The following is a 27,509-nucleotide window of genomic DNA, read 5'->3' as shown; positions in this document are numbered from 1 at the left end:
TTATATTTGAGAGACAGCACAAGTAGCAAAGGGGCAGAGAGAGAAGGAGACACAGAATCTGAAGCAGGATCCAGGCTCTGAGCTGTCAGCACAGAGCCCAATGTGAGGCTCAAACCCACAAGCTGTGAGATGACCTGAGCCGAAGTCTGACACTCAACAGACTGAGCCACCCAGGCACCCCAAAGCGGGAACAATTTAGATTACTTTCTATTAATGTGCTCTTCGTTATTCAAATAGCAAAATATTACTATAAAATAAATCCGTAGAAAGAAAATCTTTTTTTGCTTCATCTTCACATGAGAATTACAGGTCATAACATAGAAAGTTAATAAAATATGTCTGAGTTAATTCTTAATTAAGAGGTGACTGGGAGGACCAGAAAAGCCTCCTCTTAGACAACAGAATTTCCCTAAAGAATGATTAAGCTTATGAAGACAGAAGGAAGAAGTGACTATTGGCAGTAGTTGAGTGGTCTCATGTCAGATTTTAAGATACTAGTGGAATATTAAGACGCCAGTGACTAAATCTCTTATGTGAACACAGATATTTAACAATCACCAAAGTTTGCAACTGATAAGATGTTTCATGTCCCAGGTAAATCCTGCCTCATTATATGAATTTTTATAATACATGTTGAGATCTTTCAGTTGCTGTAAGCATTCAACATAAAACTTAGTTATTTGAAATCTCACTATTCAAATGAGTAATTAATTTTTTCATTGTGAATCAGATTTATTTCAGCTATCTCTATAAACAAAGGAATAATGATGCCTCTGGAAGATTATCAGAAAATTATATACATCTTAATATTACTTCCTTTTTTCAGGTGATGTGGAAGAATTAGAAATTCAAGAAAAACCTGCTCTGAAAGTATTCAAAAATATTACTGTAATACAGGAACCAGGAATGGTGGTATTAGAAGTAAGATAAGATCATTTACCTAAATAAAGAGGGGAAAAAAGTTTTAAGACTTCACATATAATTGTAGAGAAAATTTGTTCTTAAGAAAAAAATTACTGGAAAATAGATCCATGCATGTTTTTTTTCCAAGACCAGCTTTAAATATGACCTCGCTGGGCATTTTCTATGTAGTTCTAGTAACATAAAAACTAGTATTAAATTAAGGCTTAATATTTAGCATGTGTAGTGAGTATAGGTCTCTCAGATGAGAAGTTTCAACTAATTTTGTGATGGCCCTGGATGTCTTCAGTTACATCAGAACATCCGACATTCTCAAGAGAAAAATCAAATTGTTACATTGAAACAAATAGACTTGTCATGTTAACACTTTTAAGACAGTGGAATTTTGAAAATTCAAATAAGCAATATTGAAATGACCCAAATACACAAACGCTAGAAACCACTGAATGTGGTTTCTACTATTAGAATTTTCAATTCCTACAGGTGGAATTTGGAATCCAGACACCAAATTAATTCGATGGTTGATTTTGATAGCTTGGCATCTGTCCGGTTCAAAGAAGGACTTTTAGAGTGAATCCTCGAACTGAATCATCCAGGGAGGTGCCTGGTTTCATTCTCTGCCTCAGGGAGAATTGCATGTAAATTTCCCAGCTAGATGGTGCGCTATTTTGTTCATACACATTATTTTTTGAAACTAAAAAAGATCTGCCAACTCGGGTTCCACTGCAGTTCTGGGATTTAAGTTGAAATTTGATTCATAAAGATGAAAGTAACTGAAGAAAGTGTCAGAAGGAGTAGTTGTCTATAACACGATGTCAGACACAATAATACATAAACATTACTGCCCTAGGAAAGGGAAAAATTATTAGAGACGTTCATTTAGCTCTTTCTACTAAATGCTGTACTTGTATTCCCTGGAATTAACATGTCCAAGAGCGTCTCAGAGAAGGGTTTTCAAGTGCCTCACAACGCTTGTAAAAGCGCTTTTCGAAAAGGTAACAGGTAGGGAAGGCACGTGTTCCTGAAGTAATTCACCTGCTCTCTCCCTGACCTGGCAGGCCTGGAAAACTATCTTGGAACACCCACCCAGCATGTGCACAAGTGTCAGGGTCCTAGGCTTTGGCTTCCTGTGAGAAACAAAAGTACATGTTTAGAGATACTACCCTGTGCCGGCACTGGGTGTGCTTCTGAAACACGGTGCTTAGGGCTCGGCCTGCTGCCAGCAGTCCCCACCGGTCACCTCACACCAGTGACCTCTGTGAGACGAAGGTTGCTGGGTAGGAGGATTAAATGAGGGAATGCATATCAGGCCCCTGCCGCAGAGGAAGTGCTCAGGACATGTTCCTATTGTTATTAGTAGGACATTAGAGAAGTCCCGCATTATTAGTTTTAGGAAACAATTAGTTAATGTCAGTGAAAATGCTAGAAACAGAAGTCCCATATATACAGTCTTTTGTGGTTAGCTGTATTCCTACCTTCCTAATTCTGCCTTTTGCTTCCCAGTGGTTAGCAAACCCTTCCAACGATATGTATGCGGATACAGTAACAACCGTGATCCTGGAAGTTCAGTCAAACCCGAAAATCAGGAAAGGTATAACATTATTTCATTTTTATCAGTTAATTCTTTGGCTTCTCCCGTGGTCTGTGAACTAAAAAGCAGAAGACAGAGTCCTAGAACTTGAAATCTGATTTTCCCCTTCCTGTCACCTTTAAGATATATGTATAACAATGCAGATTACTAATATTTTACTTTCTGTTTTGGGTCTTTACTTGTGCTATTGCCAAAATTCTGGTTGCCATGAACACAAAGATAAAATTCCTTAGTAATAGTCCTCTTAAAAACAGTTTAACAGAAATTCCAAAGTATTGCTGAATTGAGCCAGCATGTCTAGTAAAAAATAATGCTGCCTTATACATATTTAGTAAAACTTGTTGAACTGAATGGAATCTCTCTATAGGACAATTTTGCAACCACTTTTTGTTTTCTTGGTACATAGCAACTTTCAGTCAAAGAAAGATATCTTTGTGTTAGTAAAGATACCTTTGTGTTATGTCTTCATAGTTTTATTCTATTTTATACATAAATCAATATTAAACATGTCTTAAGGTATGCATCATTGGCATATAAAGTAGCCCTTTTTGCTACTATGGGAGGAAGTCACCCTGAAGAATTTCAGGGGCCAGCCTGAAATAAAGGCCAGCCTGTACCCCTCTCCTAGCCTCAGATCTTGTTCTCTGATAGAATAGTTCTCTTTCTTAAAATAAAAAAATTTAAAAAAAATAAAAAATGGGTTAGCAGTATTTGATTTCAGAAGGAAAAAATGTTTAGCTGAATAGTTCATAATGCATCTTCTTATAACAACTAAATTCTGGACTGAATAAATACCTAGACCAGTGTAAATTACTCATCTGAGGTAAGCATTTGAATTTGCGTAACACTAAAAATTTCAATTTGGGCACCACTGATCATGTGTTTTAATTGAATCAGTGGGTAATGGATCCCCCTGTGTGCACCTAATGTGGGGGAGGGAGCTGTGTGTTTACACAGGCCACAGGAGAACATCTAGCTCGGATTCTCATAGGATGCTCATTCAGCGTCCCAGTCTCTGCCCTGGAGCACAAAACACGCCCAGGCCAGAACAGTTTTCAAGGCAGTGGTCAGTTTTCTCTTATTTGACGGTTTTACATTTTGCCTATCTTAGGTGGTACAAATGTAAAGGACGAAGTGCAGGGTGGGGGGTGTGTAGGAGGGGGGACCTTTTACAGAGGCCACCACTAATTAGTGGCACAGCAGTTAGGAGCAGCGGAACAAGGGACGAAGCGAAGCACAGGGGACAAGAACCCAAGGATTACACGCGGGGTTTTTCGTGGGCGCACCTTTCGGTGTTGATGCCCACTTTGCTGAGAACACGGCCGGGCTTCGTGTTTCCTGTCTGTGTTGTAGGGAAGGAACACGTGAGCCATCCTAGACCGGTCTGACCTTACACCGGGTATTTTTCTTAGTGCTCTGATCCAGCATGAAAATGCACCTTCACTCTGATTGATGGTCGTTGAGTCAGAAGTAACTATTATTAGTGATCCATTTTCAGTAACAATAATTATATAAACATTTCTCCCTAAAGTTAGCCTCTGGGCATTTCAGCAGAGATTCATTGCAGACAAGTAGGAATAGGTTTTTTTCCATGAGTTTCTTGTGCTAAATTAGCTGGCTGGCCTATTTTCCCTCGTTCTTGCCTACTTTGTGTTACATGAAAAGGATACTATTTTCTTCTGGAGTAGTGAGGTGCTTGCATATTCATTTGACACATACTGATTGAGCTCAACCTTCTGTTTGGCAGGTATTGTTCTAGGTGCTTCAGGTACAGCAAACAAAGCAGATTGTTATGCTTTAGGAGCGGATATGTTAGCGCTGGGGCAGCCTCACAGGGTTTGGAGTGGGGGCAGACGTGTAGGGTTCTGTGGGCCATTTGAAGGACTTTGGACTTGTAGTCTGAGTAAAGTGTAATACTGTAATACTGAGTAATACTGTAAGGTTTTTAAAGGATTGCTGTGGTGCTTGTTGAGAGGAGATTGGGGAGGGCAAGTAAGAAAGCAGATGTTTCAGGTTGGAGCTCTTGTGGCCCTGCAGGTAGGAGGTGGCACTCCGGGGAGGGTGGGAGTGGTGCTGGTGGCAGAAAGTGGTTGGATTCTGGAGATACGTCGAAGGTCAAGCCAGCAGTATCTCCTGCTGGGTTAGATACAGAGGGTGAGAGAAAACAGATGAATTTTAAAGAGAGAAGACAGTGACCCAAGGAGTGACTCAGGGAGTGAATGATACCTTAGCATGGAGCCCTGCTGTCACCCTCAGGGCTAAGTGACAGGGTTTACTAGGTAGTACTTGCTTCTTCAGAATCTGGAAAATATTACAAGGACTGACACACTCCCTCTTTTCCTTTGCTGCACATGGGGCAGTTAAGGACGTTCATTCTGTACGTTTCTTGTGGCAAGAGTTGACTTTGTCGTATCCAAACATGGTATTTTAACGTGTTAGAGCACAGTCAACAACTAAGGCCCACAAGCCACGTCCAGCCCTCCACCTGTTTTTATAAAGTTTTATTGAAACAGCAATGCCCGTTTGTTTACATACCGTCTAGTGCTGCTCTTTTAAGCAGCCACGGCAGAGTTGAGTAGTTACAGCAGAGACCGTGTGGTTCACAAAGCCTAAAACACGATCTGGCCATTTCCAGAAGTTTGCCAAGTCTATTTGAGAGGCAACTTCTGTGAACAGTCTGATTCTGTGTTGCTAGCATTTCGCTCCCCTTTAATTTCTTAGCCTGTTGACACTTGGGTTCAGATTCTGGAAACTTGTATTTGTGTCTGTGTGTGTGTGTTTAGCCCCGACTTCAATTTCTGTATCCCTTCTCACTGAGGATGAGGACGCACAGCAAAGCTTATTTTTCAAAATATATTATTTTATGTTCTTACATTCCATTACATTCTTCTGCACCTGTGTCCTGTTTTGACACACACACTACTAAGGGCAGTTATACGTGTAGAACTATGATTTCACATTATACACAGTGTAATCTTAGGTGTCTGAGGAGCTTATTAAATATTAGTAATAAATATGCAAATATACATACATGTGCACTCACATTTTCGAAAGTTTCTTTTAATAGTTTCATGGCTTAAATATTTTTAATACTGTCTTTTATGAGATTTTACATGTCAGTTAAGTGCTTATATGATACTTAATAGCATTGATCATAATTGAAGTATAAAGTTTTATTATATAGCTTTCTAGGCTGGCATCTGGTTTGTTGTATATTTAGTTAAAACTCATGAAACCGTTTCATCACAAGGAAAAAAAAACTTTTGTGACTGTGTGTTGTGATGGATGGTTAACTACACTTACCGTGATCATTTTGCGATGTATACCAATATCAAATCATTATGTTGTATATCTGAAACTCCTATAATGTTCTATGTCAATGAGATCTACATTTTTTTAAATATTTATTTTGAGAGAGAGAGAGAGAGCACAAGCAGGAAAAGGGTAGAGAGAGAGAATCCCAAGCAGGGTCCACACCATCAGCACGGAGCCCGACACGGGGCTCAATCCCACGAACTGTGAGATCATGACCTGAGCTGAAACCAAGAGTTGGACGCTTAACCGACTGAGCCACCCAGACAACCCGATATCTACATTTTTTAAAAAGGAAAAAGACTCATGAGTTAAAATTAATCAGAGTTATTATCGTCTGACTTATAGAGTAATTTAGAAGAAATGACAATTTGACTCTTCCAGAGAGTAGATTCACCACAGTCAACTTTAAAACATTGACATCACTCCACAAAGAGACACCGTATCTCTAGCTATAATCCCCCAAACAACCACTAATCTACTTTCTGTCTCTATGGATTTGCCTCTTCTGGACACTTCATATAAATAGAATTATAACACATGGGTTTTTGTGACCGGCTTCTTTCACTTAGCATAATGCTTTCAAGGTTCATCGCTGTAGCATGAATCAGTCTTCACTCCTTTTTATGGCAAAATAACTTTGTAAGGAACGGCCAGATAGTTCTGTACTGTTTTATTGCTGGTGATAGCCTGGGAGATGGTTATGTCCCTGGTCACACTTGAAACTCCAGATCATCTTCCTGAACCATCAGATTGTTTTGGGAAGGGGAAGCTAAGTAATCTGACAAGTCGTTTTATTTCATTCCATTTCTTAAAGATTTTTTTCTTCAAAGTGATCTCTACACACAGTGTGTGGCTCGAACTTATAACCCTGAGATCAAGAGTCACACGTTCCACCAACTGAGCCAGCCAGGTACCCCCTAATTGGCAAATGATTTTAAATATTAATTTTAGTAAAATCATTACAGGTGCATTATATATAGTACAGTACTAAATTTGTATAATGTCTTAGGTAAAGCAAAAACTTCAGAGATCTCTGAGCATGGATGTGCCCCTAGAACTCCTGGAGTCACGATTTCACTTCACTCACAAAGGAAATGCGGAAAAGTTTGAGAAACATTACAAATAAAATTCGAAATCATCTTAAATGTCATTTTGTGGTTCTTTGTTTAAGAAGAACAAAAAAGCAGTTTGCCGCAGCAGGTAGATGGAGTGTTGGTCACTTGAAGGATTCCGTAGTTAATTACCTTATCAATAACTGTGTTCAGATTACCGACTCGGGAATTCTTTTAAATAAGAATTTGGAAATTGAACTCTTGCTTTTTTCCCCCCCCAGGTGCAGTACAGAAGGTTTCTAAAAAATTAGAAATGCACGTTTATAGCAAAAGGTTGGAGATCATGCTCCAGTAAGTGTTGCCCCAATTATTGCCCCACAAGGGTGAGCAAGGCAGAGGGCGGGGAGGAGGCAGCTGGCATTTAGTTCTGACTCACTAATGGTTGTGAGGCTCAGACAGGTTACTTGACCGCTCTGGATGTCTGAGTTTGTGTCTGTTACGTGGCTTGAACTGCATCCTTCCAGCTAAACACTCTAGCTAGTTCCAGATACCTTTGACCTCTGTGGTCCGCCATTTCTGTTATAGCTGACGAAGATTCGCTGACTGCCGTTTCTTGCCTGTGTCTGGACTGCTGTTGCAGGAGCCCCTGTAACTGATGGGGACAGATGTGCAAATTAATGATTAAACCGTAGCTCCTTGAGGGGCGCCTGGGTGGCTGTTAAGTGTCTGACTCTTGATTTCAGCTCAGGTCATGATCCCAGGGTCGTGGGATTGAGCTCCGAGGTGTGCATGGAGCCTGCTTAAGATTCTCTGTCTCCCTCTCTCTGTCTCTGTCTCTCTCCCTCTCCCTTTCTCCCCCTCCCACTCCCTTCTTCCCCACTCGTGCGTGCTCTCTTATTCTCTAAAATAAAACAAACAAATAAAAAACTGTAGCTTCTCAATGACAGAGGCAGTGTCTTCGTGACTTCTGTCACTAGGAAGATGACGCACAAAAGATGCTCAGTGAATAGTTTGACTCCGAGGCTTCTGGAACTGATTCACAGGGGCAGACAGCCTGTGGACTTGTGAGCCATTTCAACTAGATGCCTGGATTTGAATACCGGCTCTGCTGCTTTCCAGCCTTGGGGCTTCCGATCCCTTCCATGTGTCTTGTTTTCCTTCTGTGTAGAAGGGGCTTCTTACTAAGATTTAAGTAAGCTCTTGGCCCAACATGGGGCTTGAACTCATGGCCCTGAGATCAAGAGTCACATGCTCTACCGACTGAGCCAGTCACGCACCCCTGAAGCAAGCATTCTTTTTTTTTTTTTTTTTTTTAATTTTTTTTTTTTCAACGTTTATTTATTTTTGGGACAGAGAGAGACAGAGCATGAACGGGGGAGGGGCAGAGAGAGAGGGAGACACAGAATCGGAAACAGGCTCCAGGCTCTGAGCCATCAGCCCAGAGCCTGATGCGGGGCTCGAACTCCCGGACCGCGAGATCGTGACCTGGCTGAAGTCGGACGCTTAACCGACTGCGCCACCCAGGCGCCCCTGAAGCAAGCATTCTTAATGATAGCTATGGATTTTACTCATTTTATAAAATTAACAAAATATGTGAAGTTACATCAAGTACATCTCAGGAATAGATAGAAGTCGTCTACTTTGGAATTAGGGGCTATTTTCAATATTATTTTTCCCTCAGTATACAAAAGTGTACTTGACTTATTTGTAAATGTACTCTGTACTAATGTTGCATCTTTGTTTGTCTTAAGGGACATATTTGGAGAAGACTGTGTAAGTGTAAAAGACGGTTCCATTCTCAGTGTCACAGTGGATGGAAAAACTGCTAATATAAACCTGGAGACACGGGTATGTAACTGCTCCTTCCTACACGTCAAGACATTTGGGAAAGAAAGCGAGAACAAAAATGATCTGGTCTCACACCAGACAGCACACTTTTCCATTCTGACGTGTCCTTCCAGATTTTTCCTACATACGCTTTTCACAGGCTGGGTTTATGTTACTATACGTAAAGTCATACGTTCTTGCTTTTTCTTTTATTTACTTTTTAATTATTTTTTAAGCAATCTCAACACACAGTGCAGGGCTCGAACCCACAACTTCAAGCGCGATCAGAAGTGGGGTGCTCTTCCGGCTGAGCCAGGCGGGCACCCCACTTCATTGCTTCTTTCCCATCCTCTCTAAGTGTTCTTGCGTGGCACTGCACAGCACACGTCGGTATGTTTATATTCCCCCATTGTCTTCCTGTTCCACGAGAGGCCTGAATCCACCCCGGCATTTTCTCTAGTTTGGCATCCGGTTGATTTTAGATTTTTTCGGAGAAGCCGCTCTCTGGTTTGCACCAGCAAGATCCAAGTGGCTGTTCCAGACAGTAGGATTCGAGCCTGCTCTGGTCTCACACCACAGATCCCACATAAGTATTCTACAAGCATAAATGAATAAGCATATCTTCCTTGCGGGCCTGGTTGTGAAGATTAAAACAGTTCTAAGCAACTAATATGTTTTAAATTTCTTTTATGTTCTGTAACTATACAAATGCTTTGAGGAGACACTAAGTTTATCTTACCCCAGTAGAAAAATAAGATAAGAACATAAACAAGTGAATTTCTAGAGATGAAATATGGATAGCCAGCAAACACAGGAAACAAATGTTCAGATCCAATCCACTAATAATTAGAGGAAATACAGACTGAAAGTATGAAATATCACTGTTTGCCGATCATGTGGGCACAGATTATTAACAAGAGTGCTGTGACCCAGTGATGGTGAAAACAGGAAGTTTATTCTCAGGTGCAGTTTGGGGCGGGGAGGCAATTTTAAATGATACAGCACGTTCTTTCTGCAGAGCGGTTTGGTGATATGCATGAAAGGCTCAAAAAATAAATGCCTTTATCTACAATTACACTTGACTTAAACGAAGAAAATAATTAGACAAGTTAATGATAAAATAGAGCAAAGATATATATACAAGGATTTCCATTTTAGCAGTGATTATAATATAAACAAAACTGCAAGAGACCAAAATATCCAAGAGTGGGAGACAGTAAACAAAATAACCGAATAAATAGAGTATGTGTATGGTGTGTGCTTATACATGGAGTACTGTATATATCGGGAAGTATATATATACAGGCCATCGGGAAGATGGCCATATGGGTGACTAATGTGCACAGGTGTCCACCTGGCTTATTGAGTGGAAAGAACAGTTACAAGATAGCAAGGATGATAAATTACCCCATTTTGGTTTTAAAGAAATATATATGTATAGCTAAAAGTCTGGAATGTTATACCCTAAAATGTTAACAGTAGTTATCATTACATCATAGAATAAGGGTGTTATTTTTTTTTCTTTACTAAGTTTTGATATGAACAATATTTATGGTATGATAAAAAAATTTTAAAACAGCATATAAAACCTGGGTGGCTCAGTCCAGTTGAGCATCTGACTTCCGTTCAGGTCATGATCTCGCAGGTCATGAGTTTGAGCCCCACATCGGGCTCACTGCTGTCACTGTAGAGCCCGCTTTGGATCCTCTGTTCCCTCTCTCTGTACCCCTCTCCCGCTTGCGCTCTCTCTCTCTCTCTCTCTCTCTAAGAGAGAGTTCACTGAGAACTCCAGGTCTCTTTTAAGAGAGAGAGTGCGAGCAGGGGCGGGGCAGAGAGGGAGACTGTCAGCACAGAGCCCAACGCGGGGCAACGCGGGGCAACGCGGGGCTCAGACTCACAAACCACGAGTTCATGACCTGAGCTGAAGTCAGACACTCAGCCAACTGAGCCACCCAGGCACCGCAAAAAATAAACATTAAAAAAATAAATAAGACAGCTTGTAGTGTTTTGTAGCTGAGAAATAACTAGAAGATTGTAAGCGTAAATCAAATTGAATACCAAATGATGGAAAAAAAAAAAAAAGCTTCCAAATGCTGAGCAGACGAGCACATCCAGAGCTCAGTAATTTGTATTACAAAGACTAACTTCCTTGTAGTATCATTTACTGGGTCAGAATATGGGCTTTGAAGTAAATATAGTTCACCATAGATTGTCCGTTTATTCTTTTTTTCTCCAAAATACATCTCTAATTAGACCCAGTCATTGTGCTGTCGGGAAACTGCATCCAGGCACCTGCCCCCCAGCGCGCGGTGTCGCAGTTCAGGTTCTTGAGAGTCCGTGTGGCCTCCCTCCCCCCCACCGGAAATGACTCTTCTTAAAGAGGAGTAGTTTCTCTTCCATATAGCACTTGTAGACACTTAACGTCGAAAGGCCTGTTTGCGCTTTCACTTTCAGATGGTCGAATGTGAGGAAGGAAGCGAGGATGACGAGTCCCTCCGGGAGATGGTGGAGCTGGCCGCGCAGAGACTCTACGAGGCCCTCACGCCAGTTCACTGAGAGCTGCGGGTCTGTGGACACGTTAAAGCTTGTCTTTAATGCTTGACTCTACTTCTCTGAAAATAAAATACGTTAGTTTCTCTGGAATAGCCTATTTACTTGTGATGTCAAATGGCCTGCGTTCCAACAGCTTAAATGCTGCTAAGTTACCAACTCCTCCGTCCATGATTCCAGAACTACCAAATAAACTGTTATTTCAGAGCTTACTGATTCTGCTTCCAGGCATGTGCACAGCTGCCCCTGAAACCTCTCAGGTCTGCCCATAGCAACTGAACGAGAATGCCTTACTGTCCTCTTTAAAAAGGAAAGAAAATACACAATGGTTTGTATTTTCAGGTGCATATTCTGAGTTTGAATTCATAGAGATTATCACCTAACCACGCCCCTTTTGTGTTTCTTCCCTCCTGATACTCTTGCCAGATTCCTAAATTTATACATTTGTAAAATGACGACTTTTGGGATTCAGTGGTATTTTCTTTGTATAATACCTGCACATTCAATTCCGATATTCAGAATACAATTTTTATGACTCAAGTTCAAGGGTATTCAGGTGTGAGTTGTTGAATTGCTTTCTGTGTAATCATTAGACCGGTTTCCTGGAGTACGTGTAATTCAGACTGGCACATTACTGGACACAGGAGTGGCGGGTGCTGTGTACTGAGAGAGCAGGTCACCTGGGGTCTCCGGTCTCTGCTGCCACACAGGGGCGTGACGGCCGCCCCTACGGAGGGAACGAGCGCACGCCCACCTTTACCTACCGTCTAATGCGAGAGCCACTCTCACTGTCAAGCGAAAGGCGTGCCAACCAGTCACTAAGCTCCACCGACACTGTTTAGTCCTCCTGTGGCCTCACCTGTTGGTGACTTCACAGCCATTGAGCAGGGTAGTGACAAACTCCAGTGCAAAACTCGGAAGTTTTACTTGAAATACATTTCTTCTGTAAGGTACCCCACTTTGTCTCTGGCCCAAACCAAAGCTCGGAGGGTCACCTTTTAGAAGTGTCATAGAAGACTTTGTTACGATAGATTTAAAAACAGTAAGACAGTATATAGAGTAGAAAGGGAACGTGCGTGTGTTTTCTCCTAGTCCTTCTCCCTGAGGTAACCAATCTGAGTTCAGGATTCTCAGTTGCTCTTGAACCTGCCTTTGTCATCTCTCCCCCGTGGCTCTGTGAGTCTGTCATCCTGGCCCCTCTGATTCCTGCCACAGCCTCCCTTCTCCCCATAGTTGACTCCTACGATACGCACCTGCTCTCAAGCCTTCCCTGCTGAAAGTCCTTCAGGCCTCCACTGTAACTAAGATTAAGTCCAAACACCTTACTCAGCCCGGGGTTCTCAACATTGACCGCACATTGGAATCACCTGGGAGCAGTAAAAACACACTGATGCCCGCATCCTGCCGTCAGAGGTTAAGTTAGTTGGTCTGGAGTGAAGTGAGCGTCCTTTATCCGCACGTTTCTAAAGCCTCCACAGATGATCCAGCTGAAGCCAGGGAACTCCTGGCCTGAAGACTTGGTCATGCTCTGATCCTCCTGCCTGCCTCTCCAAGCCATTCGCCCGTCTGACACCCTGCCCCGGCCACACCAAGGTATGTCTGCTTTTTTTTTTAAGGTTATTTATTTTGAGAGAGAGAGAGCACAGCCGGGGAGGGGCAGACAGAGGGAGACACATCCCAAGCAAGCTCTGTGCCATCAGCGCAGAGCCCGACGCGGGGCTTGAACTCACAAACTGAGCCAAGCCTGAGTCCGACACTTCACCCAGCGCCACCAAGGCACTCCGGTATGTCTGCTTTTCAATGGCGCACGGCTCCCTCTGCTCTTCTGGCTTTCACCTTAAGCTCGGTTGTTTCAAAACATCTTCTGGCTCGTTTTTTATCACCGAACGGGGCGGGGGGGGGGGTCACACTTCATGGCTCGGCTGTGGTGGTAAGGACTGAGAAAAGGAGTCAAGCTCCTGTGAGTTTTCTCCATAGGAACCCAGCTTGGGCTCCGGCCGTTTCCCCTCCAGACCAGTTCTGGCAAGAATCCTGCTGCGTTGGTTTAGTGAAAAAAATACCCACCCTTGGTCTGTTCCCCCGGGGTATCTGCTCAAATTCCTCACCCCCCCCCCCCCCCCCGCCTGGTATCTTCCCTCCCTGGCCTACCTGCAACAAGAATCTGGTTTTGTCAGTTTCGCAAACACTCTACCTTTTAGTGATTTTACAGCCTTCCACCCTTCACCCTGCTCCTTGGCTCTGGGTGCCCACCTTTCCTGATTTCTCTCCCCTACCGCAAAACCCCATCTTCGTCCTTGGATACTCTGCCTTCCTGTCTTTAGCAAATGCCGTTAAGTTTCTCTTTAAGGTCAAAACCTTCGATCAACGGTTGAGTACGTTTATTTAACAAGAGCTGGTTGTGTGATGATTGAGTGCCTTGGAAGTACTTCCTACCCCCACCGTTCCTACTTCCCACTCCCGCCATTTGCGGAAACACCTGAAACCGCGGGGTGGCTCCCTCTGGGCCGGGCAGGGCGCGGGGAGGTGCCTCTCCCGGAGGGTCGATCGGGCGCCCCGAGGGCAGGCGGCGACGCACGCTCCGCGCCGGAAAGACTCGGCATGAACGAACGGACCGGGAGTGAAGGCACGAGGCCGAGCTCTGGGAAACGGACAAAAATGAGCGTTCCAAGGGCAACGGCTACCGCGCGTCTTAACAATGACTGGTCGGTCGCCAAAGGAGCGCGGCCCCAGAGCCCAGGGGTGTGGCGGACAGCCACCCCGACGGATAACCGGGGGGCGACGAACTGCGCATGTGCCTCCTTCCACCACCACCACCCCCCTCGCCCGCGAGGAACCCCGCCCAGGCCCCGCTCGCCCCGCCCCTGCCCGCTCGCCCCGCCCTTCTGCCGGCAGGCAATATGGCGCTGTGCGAGGCGGCGAGTTCTCTGTACTGGCCTCGGGTGTTGCTCTTCGGAGATTCCATCACCCAGGTACCGCCGCTTGGCCCTGGTGTGGCCCGGTCCCTCGGGCGTCCACGGTCGCGCCTTCTGGGCGAAGCCCCCGCTGAGAGCGCCGGCCTGGCAGCCTCGCTGGCTCTCCTCTCCCAGCTCTCAGGCTCCCACCTTCCCGTCTCGAGGCCGCGTCCCTGCACCCCGTTTCCCCCCAGCACAGGCGGCCCCGAAGGCTGAGCGCCCCTGAGCAGGATCTGCTCGGGAATGCCTGCCGCGTCCAGCAGCGACCTCACGGTCGTCGTGTCTTAACAGGCCCCTTCAGAACCTCGTGGCAGACAGAGTTCCCGTCTCGGGTTGTTCCTGGCTTCGGGATGACGGTGTGGGCAGCGCAGTACTTGCACACCCGTTCCGTGTACCCTGTCCTCCAGATGAGGTCAGGTGCGGGGGAGTGCAGTGACTCGTCCAGGCCACGCCCTGGGAGTGACAAAGCCGAGTTCACCGCGCTTCGTCAGTTTCCTAGGGAGAATCGGGAGGCTTGGTACAAGTTGAGGCGGGGACGTGCGCCTCCTTTTCCACGAAGCCTCCTTCAGTGGCTCACCGCACGGCCAGTGCTTGCTTTCCCACGCGGAGCTCCACTGGTGGGTCACCTGCGAGAGCACGGCGGCGGCCGAATCACTTCCTGCGGGTTTGTACAACCCGTTCCGTGCAGAAAACCCCCGGGACCAGTTCACCTCTGCTTCCTCTGGTGCAGCAAGTTGATCTTGAATAACGCAGTAGATCACCTTCTCACCCAAGATCATTTCGACTCACATTAAGGAAGATATGTGTCCTACTTCGGGGAGGAAGCACACTTTTAAAACTTACCCCTGTGGTGTGGTGTTTTGTTCTTATTTTCCTCTTCAAACATGACTTCCTCAACCAATTTTCTGTGTACGTGCCAATAAGCGATGCCATTTTTAGGCAAGTAGGGCAGTGAGGGCTTTCCAAACTTACTGGAATGTATATTTTAAAAAGGCTCACCCCCTGAGTTCTAGAATTAGCTTCCTGATTCTTTGGATTGTGGAAATGTAGTACAGCATGGACTTTATTTCCTTACTGAAGGTACAATTGATTTTATCTCTCACACATAAACTGAAGTAGCTTTTCTAAGTAAAAATGACTCTAATATCAGGTCTCAGTAAGACGTAGATGATTGGCTCAAATCCAGTCCACAGGGAAGAAAACTCCCCCTCGTTTCCAGAGTGCTGCTGAGGCTTCGTTCTAGTAATCCCTAAAATGACCTCCATGGAAAGTGAGCGATGAAGGCCAAAAAGTCAGGGAGTACAAAGGGAGAACAAAAGGAGTTGCTGATCAAAATGCCCTTTACTAAAATGTGCTAATCACACTGATAAGTAGTAATGGCCTTTTTTTTTTTCTTTTCAGTTTTCTTTCCAGCAGAGTGGATGGGGAGCATCACTGGCTGACAAGCTGGTCAGGTGAGAATAGTCTTTAGATCAATAACTTGAGCGCTTATTTATTTATTGTTTTTAATGTTTATTCATTTTTGAGGGAGAGACAGAGTGCAAGTGGGGGAGGGGCAGAGAGAGAGGGAGACACAGAAACGGAAGCAGGCTCCACGTTCTGAGCCATCAGCGCAGAGCCTGATGCAGGGATGCGGGCTCAAACTCACAGAACCGCGAGTTCATGACCTGAGCCAAAGTCAGATGCTTAACCGACTAAGCCACCCTGGCGCCCCAATACTTGAGTGCTTATCGATCGAAAACTGTAATTGCAACTCAGAAGAGAAAGAGAGTGAATGACACAGTGTCAAACAGTAAATTCCTCCCTTATTAATCTTTGCCGGCCTTTCCTGGTTAGTAGATCTACAAGGTTGGGGGACAGAAGGAAGAGGGGCAGGCACTCAGGGTTCCGCAAAAGTTTTGTCCAACGTGAAATCAAACCCGAAAAGTTGTGGAAAATATATTGGGTTTGGATTCAAACAGACACAGTTATTCACTATCTGAAGAAGATCAGTTCTTTTTCAGTTACTCTAGTAGGTATGATTTGAATGAGTAGTAAGGAGTTTGAAAAGAAAGCAAGATATATTCGTAAACCAAAGTTAGAGTCATTTTTGGAGAGAAGTTTTTGTCTCCCAAATTCTCTTCATAAAATAGATCAGAAATAGCGATGATTTTGGTATTTTGTTTGCCAGACTTGATGAAAGCATATGCTAAGGAAGGCATCAAAAGGGAAACACTTCCCCAATACAAGAGATTAAAAAATATGTAGAAATATTTTCCACATTAAAAACAGTAAACCAAGTATGTAGAGTATCCATAAACTGATCAGGGGTTTTGTCTTTTCCTCCTTTATTTTTTTTTTAATTTTTTTTTTTAACGTTTATTTATTTTTGAGACAGAGAGAGACAGAGCATGAATGGGGGAGGGTCAGAGAGAGGGAGACAGAGAATCTGAAACAGGCTCCAGGCTCCGAGCTGTCAGCACAGAGCCTGATGCGGGGCTCGAACTCACAGACTGCAAGATCGTGACCTGAGCCGAAGTCGGCCGCTCAACCGACTGAGCCACCCAGGCACCCCATGTCTTTTCCTCCTTTAGGAGAAATAAGCTAGATGTCCTACCAGCTTATCAGTACTTGATAATCTTCTTCACCAGTATGGTTAATACACCAAGAAAATATGTTTTAAGTTATTTCCAAATGTGTTTTAAAATGTCTTCCAATTAGGGGCGCCTGGGTGGCGCAGTCGGTTAAAGCGTCCGACTTCAGCCAGGTCACGATCTCACGGTCTGTGAGTTCGAGCCCCGCGTCAGGCTCTGGGCTGATGGCTCGGAGCCTGGAGCCTGTTTCCGATTCTGTGTCTCCCTCTCTCTCTGCCCCTCCGCCGTTCATGCTCTGTCTCTGTCTGTCCCAAAAATAAATAAAAAAACGTTGAAAAAAAAAAAATGTCTTCCAATTCTCCATTTTTTATCCCCTACACTAGAAATGAAAAAATTGACCTTCTAGCTTTTTCTGTTCCCAAATGCTTTCCCTATTTAGACTTAATCTAAAAACATGAAAATATCACGTCGTGCCTCAGTTTTCCCTTCTGTCAAATGGGATGATTATAATAGCTAAGTTTTACTGAATGCTATGTGCCAAAAACTAATGCTTCGTGTGTATTGGCTTATTTAATCTTTACAACTAGCCTGTAAACGAAGTGAGTTAGGCTCCGATCCATTTTCTAGGTGAGAAGAATAAGGAGGGGAGGTTAAATAACAAGGTCACACAGCTAAGAAGTGGCAGGTGTCCAGGCTCCGGAGCCCGTGGTCCTGAGCCTCCGGAGATGATGAGGGCACCTGCTGTCACGTTGGGAGGACCATTAATGTGTGCTTGCTCAGGTGCCTTGAACTTGGAAGTGCTCGATATATAGCAGCTTTCATGTTTAGTAGTCCAGTAACTGTTTAATTGGTCTGTTAACCTTTTCTGAAAAGCTAAATAATGATTCAAGTGGCCTGGAAAACAAGGCATTCCAAACGTTTTACCCACGTACAGATGTTTCATAAGTGGTTAAGTTTAGTACTAAAATCCTGCCAGAATTGATAGTTTGCAGATCTGCTTGCTAGAAGACCACTTCATCAGAAGCTAGTTATTTTTCAGAATTCGGAGAAGTTACAAGACAGACTTGTAGCCAGTGTGTGGTCCGCTGCGCCTCCAGGCTCTAACCCCTGAGAAGCTTCTTGTTGAGACCCAGAGCCGAGCCGCTGCTGGCTGACCCCAAAGAGGCCTCGCCTCCGTGAGTCCTTCCCCATCCGGGCTCCCCCCACCCAGAATGCCTGCCTCTCCTGGCCGCCGCCCCCCCCAGCCAAACTCGCGAGAGCCGTTTAGAAACTAAGATGGCACGGCGGAGCAACAGGGCCCGGACGGAGGGGACACTGGCCTTGGCGTCCTAGGCCCACGTTCTTCCACCGGGCGACGGAGGGGAGAGACTAGGGGGCTGCAGTCGGCGTCGCCTGGCGTCAGAGGCGGCGGCCCCTTCACCTCACTCGGTTTTTGCGCCAGGACGGACTTCTTTCCGTGCCACACCAAACAAGTGCCCCTTTGAGGGACACTGTCATCTTCAGCTGTGTTACCGCTTGGGGTGTTCTTTGCCGATCTGGGCTCCTGATGTCTGCTTCAGCCGTCTGCACAGCCCTGAGCCCGCTCACGGTGGTTTGGGGGTGTTTTTGAAGCCTAATTAACCTAGTGTTCAGTTAGTCTCAGGTGTACTAATTCCGTGTTTAATGTCACCCAGTTTCCGGGTTTGAAAGCTCAGAGGCATCTCACTAAAACCGCCCTTGTGTACACGACCTCCACGGAGAGTGAAGAATCTGAAATATATCAGTGTGGGGGCATCTGGGGGCCTCAGTCAGTTAAATGTCCGACTCTTGATTTCAGCTCAGGTCACGATCTCGTGGTTCTTGGGATTGAGCCCCGAGTTGGGCTCTGCACTAACAGCATGGAACCTGCTTGGGATTCTCTCCCTCCCCCTCCCTCCCCCTCCCCTTCCCCCTTGTGACCCTCTCTCAAAATATACAGTAAAAAATTTTTTAAATAAAATATATTGTGTTCCACAGTGACATCTTTTAAGTTTTGGCTTCAAATAAGATCTTTGTATACTTACTATAAAATCATTTTAATAATTCTTAAATCTATTTAAATCCTTTTAAAATTTATGGATATAGTTTCATCAGTTTTTTTAAACAATCTTATTTCCGTATTTCTTTAAACAAAAATACTTGGTTTGAGGGATTTGAAGGAGTTAGAATAAACTTCCCGTTTTCATTTTTTTTTTTTAATATTTATTTAGTTTTTGAGAGTGGGGCAGGGCGGGGGGGGGGGGGGCGTTGGTGAGGAGAAAGAGAAAGAATATCCAAAGCAGGTTCCAGGCTCTAAGCTGTCAGCGCAGAGCCCGACATGGGGCCTGAACCCACAAACCGTAAGATCATGACCTGAGCTGAAGTCAGGTGCTTCACCGACTGAACTACCAGGCGCCCCACGATTTCAGTTTGTAAAAGCTTCTGCTGTTTGCGTTTAAAAATATGCCCCTGCCTGTTTTATGAAGCAGCTTAATTTACATTTTTCTGGAAGGAAATCTTAGAGTCTGGATGTTTGGCAAGGAATCTTTCAATGAACTCTTCTTCTCTCTTCATCTGAACTTAATACTTTTTATTAGCCATGAATTTAACTAAAAACCTTTCATAATTTTCCAGTTTCTGTAGCCCTTTGAATAAATTGGGCACCGTTGATTATGTTATTCAATCCAGAGGGATTCAGATATCCTTCCCCTTTCGGAGGGGAACTTTAACAGTTCCAACCCTGGGCCTCACTTGTCTTTTTTTCCTGGCTCATAGCCTTCTTCTAATGATGATCTTTTTTTCAGTCTATAATAGCTGCCATTTATTGGGCGCCTTACGTGTGTCTGGCTACTACCTTACTTTTACTTTTCACACTGCCTGCAGATTAGGTGTTAGGTTCATCTCTTACTGTTGGGGAGCCTGAAGCTCAGAGAAATTAAGTAAGTGGCCAAGGCCTGATGTGCTAGTCAAAGGCAGCGAGATCCTGGCACCGACCGCTCTGATTCCAGCCCTTCGTGCTGGACTGCCACACCACACCGGCCTTAGGGAGTGTCACAGTGACTATACCATCGGAGAGATGGAAAGCCGACTCCTCTTGTCAAAATTCTAGAGTATTCCATTTTAAACTGAGTCTTCAAAATGGCTAAGCTAGTCAGCTTTTTGTAATCATTCTGCATTAAAAACACCAAGAATCACACTTAGAAATAAATGGGGCTGAATTTTTTTGTTGTTTTCCCGGAGATTTCTAAACGTTGAGAGCTTTTAGAGTAGTGTCAAAACCAGGTCCCCTCCTGTTGCTGCTTGGCGTCTGTCGCCTGGCCTCGTAGCCGTGCAGAATTTCTTAGCTGGTGCCCCGGGGTCTCTGCTTAGTTGCTCGTATGTGGGAATTTGAACTATACCAAAGTCAACCACATTAATTTGCTAACCATGAACTGAACTCTGAGATTTATCATTTTTAAAAAATTTTTATTATGAACAACCTGAAGCATCCATAAACATAGTCCCGGGGGCACAGCCGTTAAGTAATTTATTAAAATTCTTGAATCAAAACCAGTGGGTGCTACTGGTAATGATGTGTTAGGTTTATCACATCTAACAAATGTGCCGCTCGTGGGGCTGTTGGTAGTCGGGGAGGCTGTGCACGTGGGGAGCAGGGGTGTGTGGGAATGCTTTGTACCTTCCTTTCAATTTTGCTGCAGACCTAAAATGCCTCTTAAAAAATACTCTGTAAAAGTCTCAAAAATACTCTATATACATCCCAAATTACCCAAAGCGTCATTACCCTTGATTCCAGCTTCCTAGTGACGCTACTGAAGATGCTCAAACTGAGACCCGTCTGCTGTAAACTCCATGTTAGAAGGACCTCACTGCCCATGCGTGAGTGAGCGAGTCTGCAGACAAGATTATAGCCCCTTTGCTCAAAATTATTCATAACCCCTCTTGTGGAGGAATGTGACGGACTTACCTGTATCTTGTTAAGGATGGCATGTCTTTCTCAAAGTGACATTACATCGGGGGTGCCTGGCTGGCTCTGTCGGAAGAACATGTGACCCTTGATCTCAGAGGTGTGAGTTCAAGCCCCATGTTGGGTATAGAATTACTTAAAATAAACGAACTTAAGAAAAAAAAAAAAAGTGCAGGCACATCAAAGCCACCGGACATAGGCAGGTGCCACAGCCCGGAGGGAGGGCACACCCTCACTGTTGGTTCACTGCAGGGGGCTAGAAACTGTTCTTTGTGGGATTGTGGAATTCATCTTTGTTTAAAAATTCTTCATTTCAGAAAATGTGATGTTCTGAATCGTGGATTTTCAGGCTACAATACCAGATGGGCCAAAATCATCCTTCCACGATTAATCAAAAAAGGGACCGGTTTGGACAGCCCAGTAGCAGTTACAATTTTCTTTGGTGCCAATGACAGTGCGCTGAAAGGTAAAGGCATTTTTGTGTTTTCCTAGTTCATTTTTAGCCTGCCCTGACATGAAGACAGCTTGCTTCTGTATTTTTTTCAACTGTGTCCTTCTCTCCCAATAGATTTTTGGGAGAGAAAACTTACAATGAGTTTTGCCAAATTTATAATGAGTTCCCAGAGTTTATTAAGCATATTTCTTCTGGCTTCAATGTCAGTGAATTTTGTTCCCAACTTATTTTCTACCCGCCTGGGTTGTTGGCAGACCTGATCTCAAACACTTGAAAATGTGTTTGTTTTTTTCTTTGTTTTTTTTCTTTTTTTCTTTTTTTTTTTTTTACGTTTGTTTATTTTTGAGACAGAGAGCATGAACAGGGGAGGTTCAGAGAGAGGGAGACACAGAATCTGAAACAGGCTCCAGGCTCTGAGCTGTCAGCACAGAGCCTGATGCGGGGCTCGAACCCGCGAACCGTGAGATCATGACCCGAGCCGAAGTTGGACGTGCCCGGGTGCCCCGAAAATGTTTTCTTGAGTCCATTAGCGTTGTGCTGGATTTCAGATGTTTTTCTCAGTAGTTGGTGGAATCAGCGGTGGAGGGCCCGCCTTGCCACGTGGGTCACACTGATGGCCGAGCAGCTCAGGGAGCACCCCCGCCCAGGCGTGGACTCGGTCCTGGGTGCTGGGAAGTGGCGCCGCGTCCCTGTCTTTGCAAGACCGGCGGGCGCAGGCCTTGCTCTCCCTCCTGCTCTTGCGAGGAGGACCCTTTGTGCGGCATGAAGGGAAAAAGTCAGCCTGTATTCTGGAAAGTCCGCTTCCAGAAGAATGCTATCTGTGGGCACACGGTGGGGACAGCTCAGGGGAGGCGGCAGGGCAGGCAGGGACGCTAGTCGCCTTGAGAAAGACGAATGAGCCGTAGGTGTTAGTGGACCCTGTGAGGCCACTGTTTGGAAAAGTCAGATCCCCACTTGATCTTACGCTAAAAACTGTAAGAAAGGAGACTCCAAAAAAGGCGAATTCTCACCGAAATTAGGACAAAGAAACCCCAAGCACAAAAGCAATGGAGGAAATCACAAAGGAAAAAAGTCGCTTTGTGAAATGAGATAACCTCAAAAGATTATAAAGACTCAGATTGGAAAGTGTTTTTAAGCACTGATTCTTATGGCTGCTGAGTGTGGAGTGAGATGGGCACTCCTCTCTTCCAGTCACTGGGGAAACTTGTGATCTTTCTGGGAAGATACTTGACAGCGTGCATCGAAGGACTTCCCGCATCTAGAAATCCAGCCTGAGAAAAAATTCAGTAATGCAGCCAGGCGTACGTGCAGACGTTTCTGCAAATTGTATTTCTAACAGCAAAAAAATAGAATGCTGGGTGGCACAGAGATAGAAGCTTCCTCTCGGTCCCCCAGCAGATACACGTTTTTGAGGACTGTTCGTGGACACAGACATGCCCATGATATAATGTTAGGTGGAAAAAAGAACCATATGGTTATGTATCTTCAGTGTAATGCTACTTTTATTTTTTTAAGTACACCTATCAACAGGGAAAAGACTAGAATGAAGTACCTCCGAGTGCCAACAGTGGTTTTCTGGGTGGTGGCGTCATGAGGGATTTTATTTTCCTCCTATAATTATCCTTACATGTGGTTTGTAAAGCGCCTGCAGCGAGTCTTAGGATACTTATGTGCGAGCCCATTTAGAAGTCATCCTTTGCGGGGCACCCGGGCACCTCAGTTAGTTGAGCCTCCGACTCTCGATTTCGGCTCGGGTCACGCACGATCCCGGGGTCGTGGGATCGAGGCCGCACCGGGCCCTACACTGAGCCTGGATTCTGCTTAAGATTCTGTCTCTCCCTCTGCCCTTCTCCCCTCTGTACGTGCGCACGCGTGCTCTAAAGGAAAAACAAGTCCTTTGCGACTATAATAGTAGAAGCAACAGCTTTTTTTTTTTTAAGTTTGTTTGAGAGCGAGAAAGCGAGAGGATCCCCAGCAGGCTTCGCACTGTCAGTGCAGAGCCCCACGTGGGGCTCACTCTCCCCTGAGATCATAACCTGAGCCAAAATCAAGAGTCAGGATGCTTAACCCACTGAGCCACCCAGGTGCCTGCCCCAGCAGCTGGCAGTCACACGCGGGCCGCTTCCTGTGTGGTAGGCCCCCTGCTGTAGTGCTTTACGTGCTTGTCGATTTTCACAACCACCCCGTGAGGGGGACCCGGTTATCGTCCTCGGTTTACCTGTGAGGAGGCCGAGGTACAGGCAAGCCGGGCATCTGTCCCAGGGCAGGCGGCCGGTCTGCGAGGAAGCAGGGGTGGAACTCGGCGGCCTCCCTCCACAGCCCAGGCCTCTGGCCACCAGAGGACAGAGCCTGAGCCTCTGCGGTCTGTCCCAGGAAGAGCGGGGACCGCCGTTCCCCCCACCCGCTACCCCGTGTTTGTCCTGAGCCTTGCGGATCGGGGAGCTCGTGTCAGTCTTCGTTGTCCCTTGCGACAAACGTGCGTTTGGGGCCGAAGTGTCCATGTTCCCCCCCGAACAGATGAGAACCCCAAGCAGCACGTCCCCCTGGACGAGTACGTGGCGAATTTAAAGAGCATGGTGTGCTACCTCAAGTCCGTGGACGTCCCGGAGCACAGGATCGTCCTCATCTCGCCACCCCCCGCTCTGCGAGGCGGCCTGGGAGCGGGAGTGCCTCGCACAAGGTAAGCGGGCCGCGGGCACCGTGTCCTCCGACCGGACCGAGAGAGGGGCCCAGAGCCGGGCGGCCCCTTGCTTCGCGGCCGCCGGGCCGGGCTCCCCGCCCAGTCCTTTCGGCCTCTGTTCTCAGCCACCAGAGAGTAAGCAAAACGAGCGGAGTGGCCATTAGGTTCTAGGCGCGAACGGTGGCCCGGAAAAGGGACTGTCCCCGCGGAGGGGGCGGCCCCGGCCTGGCGGCGCCAGACCCCAAGCGCGGCCGCGGAGCTGTGTGGCGGCCCACGTGGCACTGAGGCTCCCAGCGACCCCGGTGACCGCGATTGCCCGCAGCCGCCACTCTGCCCGCCTCTGACCCGACGCGCTCCCTTCTCCACGCAGCCTCGCCCGGGCTGCGGCCTTCGGCGACGAGACCCTTCCTTCCCCAAAACTAAGGCTCGGCTGAGGGCGCGTCCACGGCACCTGTGACGGAGCCACTTCTGTCCCTGCGACCGTTCGTCTTAGCATGTAAAGTACAAAGTCAGGACACAGAAGTGACTAGAACCTGGTTCCCGCGTGTCGAGTAGGGAGGGAGACGGTCCCGTACAGACACCGGCAGCCACGTGACAGCCACGTGATGAATGGCGTGGCAGGCACGGAAACACTCTGTTGAAGGTACTGGCGTCCAGAAAGGTCCAGGAAAGTTCCCCACAGGAGGTAACGAGGGCAAGTTTATCCAGAGGAAGAGGACAGACAGGGACGATGGGGCCAGGCCCGCTGTCATCAGGTGTTGGAAGGGCCCGGTCGGGGGTAGACGATGCTCCCTGTCGTCAGCTCCAGAGGGTGAGCGCGGCCCCCCAGGGAGCCTCCCCTCGTGCCGGCGTCTGCCTCGCGTAGGATCAGGATCGCTCGGGAGGTAGCAAGCGTGTTCGTGCCGCGCCTGGACGAGCAGAGGTGTGCGAGTCAGAGCCACATCTGCTCAGACTGCAGGTCACAGCCCCCTCGTGGGCACAGAACCAAGTGAGTTACATTCTGGGAACGAGTAGGGAAAACCTCAGCATCCGGGACCCGGCGCCGCGTGCGAGCCGTGTTTCACTTATCAGACGCGTAGCGAGTCCCGGTGGAGAACATGGCGGTGTGGGTCGGGTTTGTGAGCCGCTGGCTACAGGAATGTTCTACCGAAGACCAGCCCCCAGGTTTCCATACTGCGTGTCTCCTGAGCTACGGCGGAGGGCAGAGCAGTTACCGGCACGGACCCTACGCCCGCACAGCCTGGAATATTTACTGCCCAGCCCCTTGTGGAGAAAGGTCGCTGGGGCGCCTGGGTGGCTCAGTCGCTTAAGCGGCCGATTCTTGGTTTTGGCTCAGGTCCCGACCTCCCGGGTTGTGAGTTTGAGCCCCACGTCCGGCTCTGCGCTGACAGTGCTCCTCTGCTCCTCCTGTGCTCACTCGTGTGTGTGCTCACGTGTGTACGCGCACGTGTTCTCAAATGTACAAAAAAAAAAAAAGGTCACTGACCCGTGAGCCAGTCCAAGTGACCTCTGCAGCCCCTTCCAGCTCCCCCTTCTCTGGCCGAACCCTGATCTTTCCATCGTATCACAGCGGCCTCACATGACACAACAAATTCAGGGGTCTCGGCCCACCGTCCCTCCCCATCAGCCCCCGCTCTCTTTGCCTCTGGCCGGTACTCCAGCCAAGGAGGTGGCCGCCACGGGCTTTCCTGCCTCTGTGGCGACCACCGATGGTGCGCTCCCCCGTCCCCGTGCCGCGGAGAGCAGCGCTCGGTGACGGCCCTCACACGGTCGGACCCAGGTCGGGTCCATAAGCACGTGCCTATTCACGGGGACGGAGAAGCATCCAGGCCAGTAGAACTTGCACAGCGGCCACTTGCCACCCGCACTCTCTCTCCTCAATAGGCTGCAAACTAAATCGCCGGAACTTGGTCGTTGGTGAATACGCAGGCGCCTGCTTGCAAGTGGCCCGGGACTGTGGGACTGATGTGCTTGACCTGTGGACCCTGATGCAGAAGGACGGTCAGGTACGGGGGCTTGCTCGGTCCTGTCGGGGCCGGGAGGATGATGCAAAAGTGACCCTGCTCTGTGGGGCTCTGAGCGGGTAAGACCGTTAGCTGTCCCTTTCCCCAATTAAGCCAGAGCGCTGCGGGGAGGAAGCGCGGAGGCTCCGGGACGGCACCCACGGCCTCGTTCCCCCGCGGCCCCAGCAGCTGCCGTCCTGCTCCGGGGACCCCTTGAGTAGCCGGGCGGGACCCGGAACAGAGTGAAATCGGTGGTTCATAGTGAAGGACATTCAGAGCAAGTCCTTTTGGAATGTGGGGGAGGAGGAGGTTAAACTCGTTAAGAGGCAAAACGATGAATTTAAGCAGGACGTGGTGTTGGCTGAAATTCGTCTTTTGAGCCATGTGGGTCTCATGGTTTTGTTCAAAGCCAGAAAGCGCGTTTACAACCAGAAACGGCGAAAGCGGGTCCCCACGGAGCAGCCCAGCCCCCGAGGAAGGCGCTGGCGCTTTCCGTACAGTTGTGTCCACAGGACCCAGCAGCCCGGCGCTTCCCTCGCGAAGCCAACCCTGCGCTTCAGCCTCCCTCCAAAGCCGTGCCTAGACCTGGTGCTGGTCCTCCTGTGGCTTCCCGGGTCGGGGCGGCAGCGGGGGACGCAGCCAGAGTCCTGGCTTTCGTCTGGGCTAAGTGTCCATCTGAGAGGGGCTCTGATGAAGTCCTTGGAGATTTAACCCCCCAGGGTTCTAGGACGGGGGAGGGTGGGGAGGGAGGGAGCGGCCTTCCCCGAGAGGTCCGCTCTGAGATGGCAGAGAGGAGCGCCGAGGCCGCGGGAAGCCGTGGTCTGGAGGAGCCGTGAACCTGCGGGGCCGGCTGCCTTCTGGCAGGGACGGGGCCTTGGCGTGGGGCCGACACCGCTCACCCAGGAGAAGCGGCTCCCGGGGGCCGTGAGCACGGGACCGTCACTCTTCTGGGCCGGATGGTTCAAGTTCTTTACACCTAATAACGCGCCCGTCGAATTAATACCTAGACTAGGGGAGTCGGAGCAGCCGGGCACCCTGGGCCCTGAGCTCCTCTAACAGCGCAGGTCGTTCTTGTTCACGTGAATGTACCTTATTTACTCGTTCAGCCTCTTCTCCCCTGCCCCCTCCCCCGATGAACTGCACCTCCTCGTGGGGCCCCGGAAACGTCCCCCACACGCTCTCCCAACTCTCTCCCCTGCAGGACTTCTCGTCCTTTCTGTCAGACGGACTGCACTTGTCCCCGGAGGGAAATGAGTTTTTGTTCTCCCACCTTTGGCCTCTGATCGAGAAGAAAGTCTCCTCCTTGCCTTTGCTGCTCCCTTACTGGCGAGACGTAGCAGAAGCCAAACCCGAACTAAGTCTTCTGGGAGACGGGGACCATTAGCCACAGAAAACCCAATCTGGCTGTTAACTTACAGACGAAGCTGCCAGTGTGACAAAGATCCTGAGATAAGCGATCAGACCTTTGCTCATGACCTTGGAATAAAAAACACCATCTGCCACCAAGATTAATAAAAGCATCAGAATTTTTACGAAAGCTTTGTACCTACGTGTGTTGTGTTCTGGTAACATCTGATGCAGGTGTCATCAGCGCCACAAGCTACAACATTAACTCTATAAGTGGAAACAAG

The 27,509-nt window shown here is 47.4% G+C and overlaps 2 protein-coding genes across 2 annotated transcripts in view; both read left to right on the top strand.

Annotated features, from left to right (window-relative positions):
• CPSF3 (cleavage and polyadenylation specific factor 3) overlaps positions 1–11,468 on the top strand; it is a 40,087-nt gene extending 28,619 nt beyond the window's left edge. The window contains exons 14-18 of the mRNA XM_047068926.1: positions 827–921; positions 2,425–2,512; positions 7,161–7,230; positions 8,631–8,727; positions 11,161–11,468. Coding sequence (XP_046924882.1) covers positions 827–921; positions 2,425–2,512; positions 7,161–7,230; positions 8,631–8,727; positions 11,161–11,262 — 452 coding nt within the window. The 3' untranslated portion in view covers positions 11,263–11,468. The remainder of the gene's footprint in view (positions 1–826; positions 922–2,424; positions 2,513–7,160; positions 7,231–8,630; positions 8,728–11,160) is intronic.
• A 2,649-nt stretch (positions 11,469–14,117) lies between these two features.
• On the top strand, positions 14,118–27,415 carry IAH1 (isoamyl acetate hydrolyzing esterase 1 (putative)). The gene is given in 7 exon segments (XM_047068927.1): positions 14,118–14,225; positions 15,609–15,661; positions 21,059–21,207; positions 23,713–23,828; positions 23,830–23,875; positions 25,760–25,881; positions 27,080–27,415. Coding segments are annotated over 7 exon segments (741 nt in total). The 5' UTR covers positions 14,118–14,153; the 3' UTR covers positions 27,263–27,415.
• The last annotated feature ends 94 nt before the right edge of the window (positions 27,416–27,509 follow it).

This window comes from Lynx rufus, unplaced genomic scaffold (assembly GCF_022079265.1).
Source record: "Lynx rufus isolate CCGP_SWC_20201006 ecotype Redwood Valley unplaced genomic scaffold, mLynRuf1.p SCAF_8, whole genome shotgun sequence".
In the NCBI taxonomy this organism is placed as follows: domain Eukaryota; kingdom Metazoa; phylum Chordata; class Mammalia; order Carnivora; family Felidae; genus Lynx; species Lynx rufus.
Note: the sequence above shows the minus strand (reverse complement) of the source record. Positions and strands in the feature narration are given on the sequence as shown.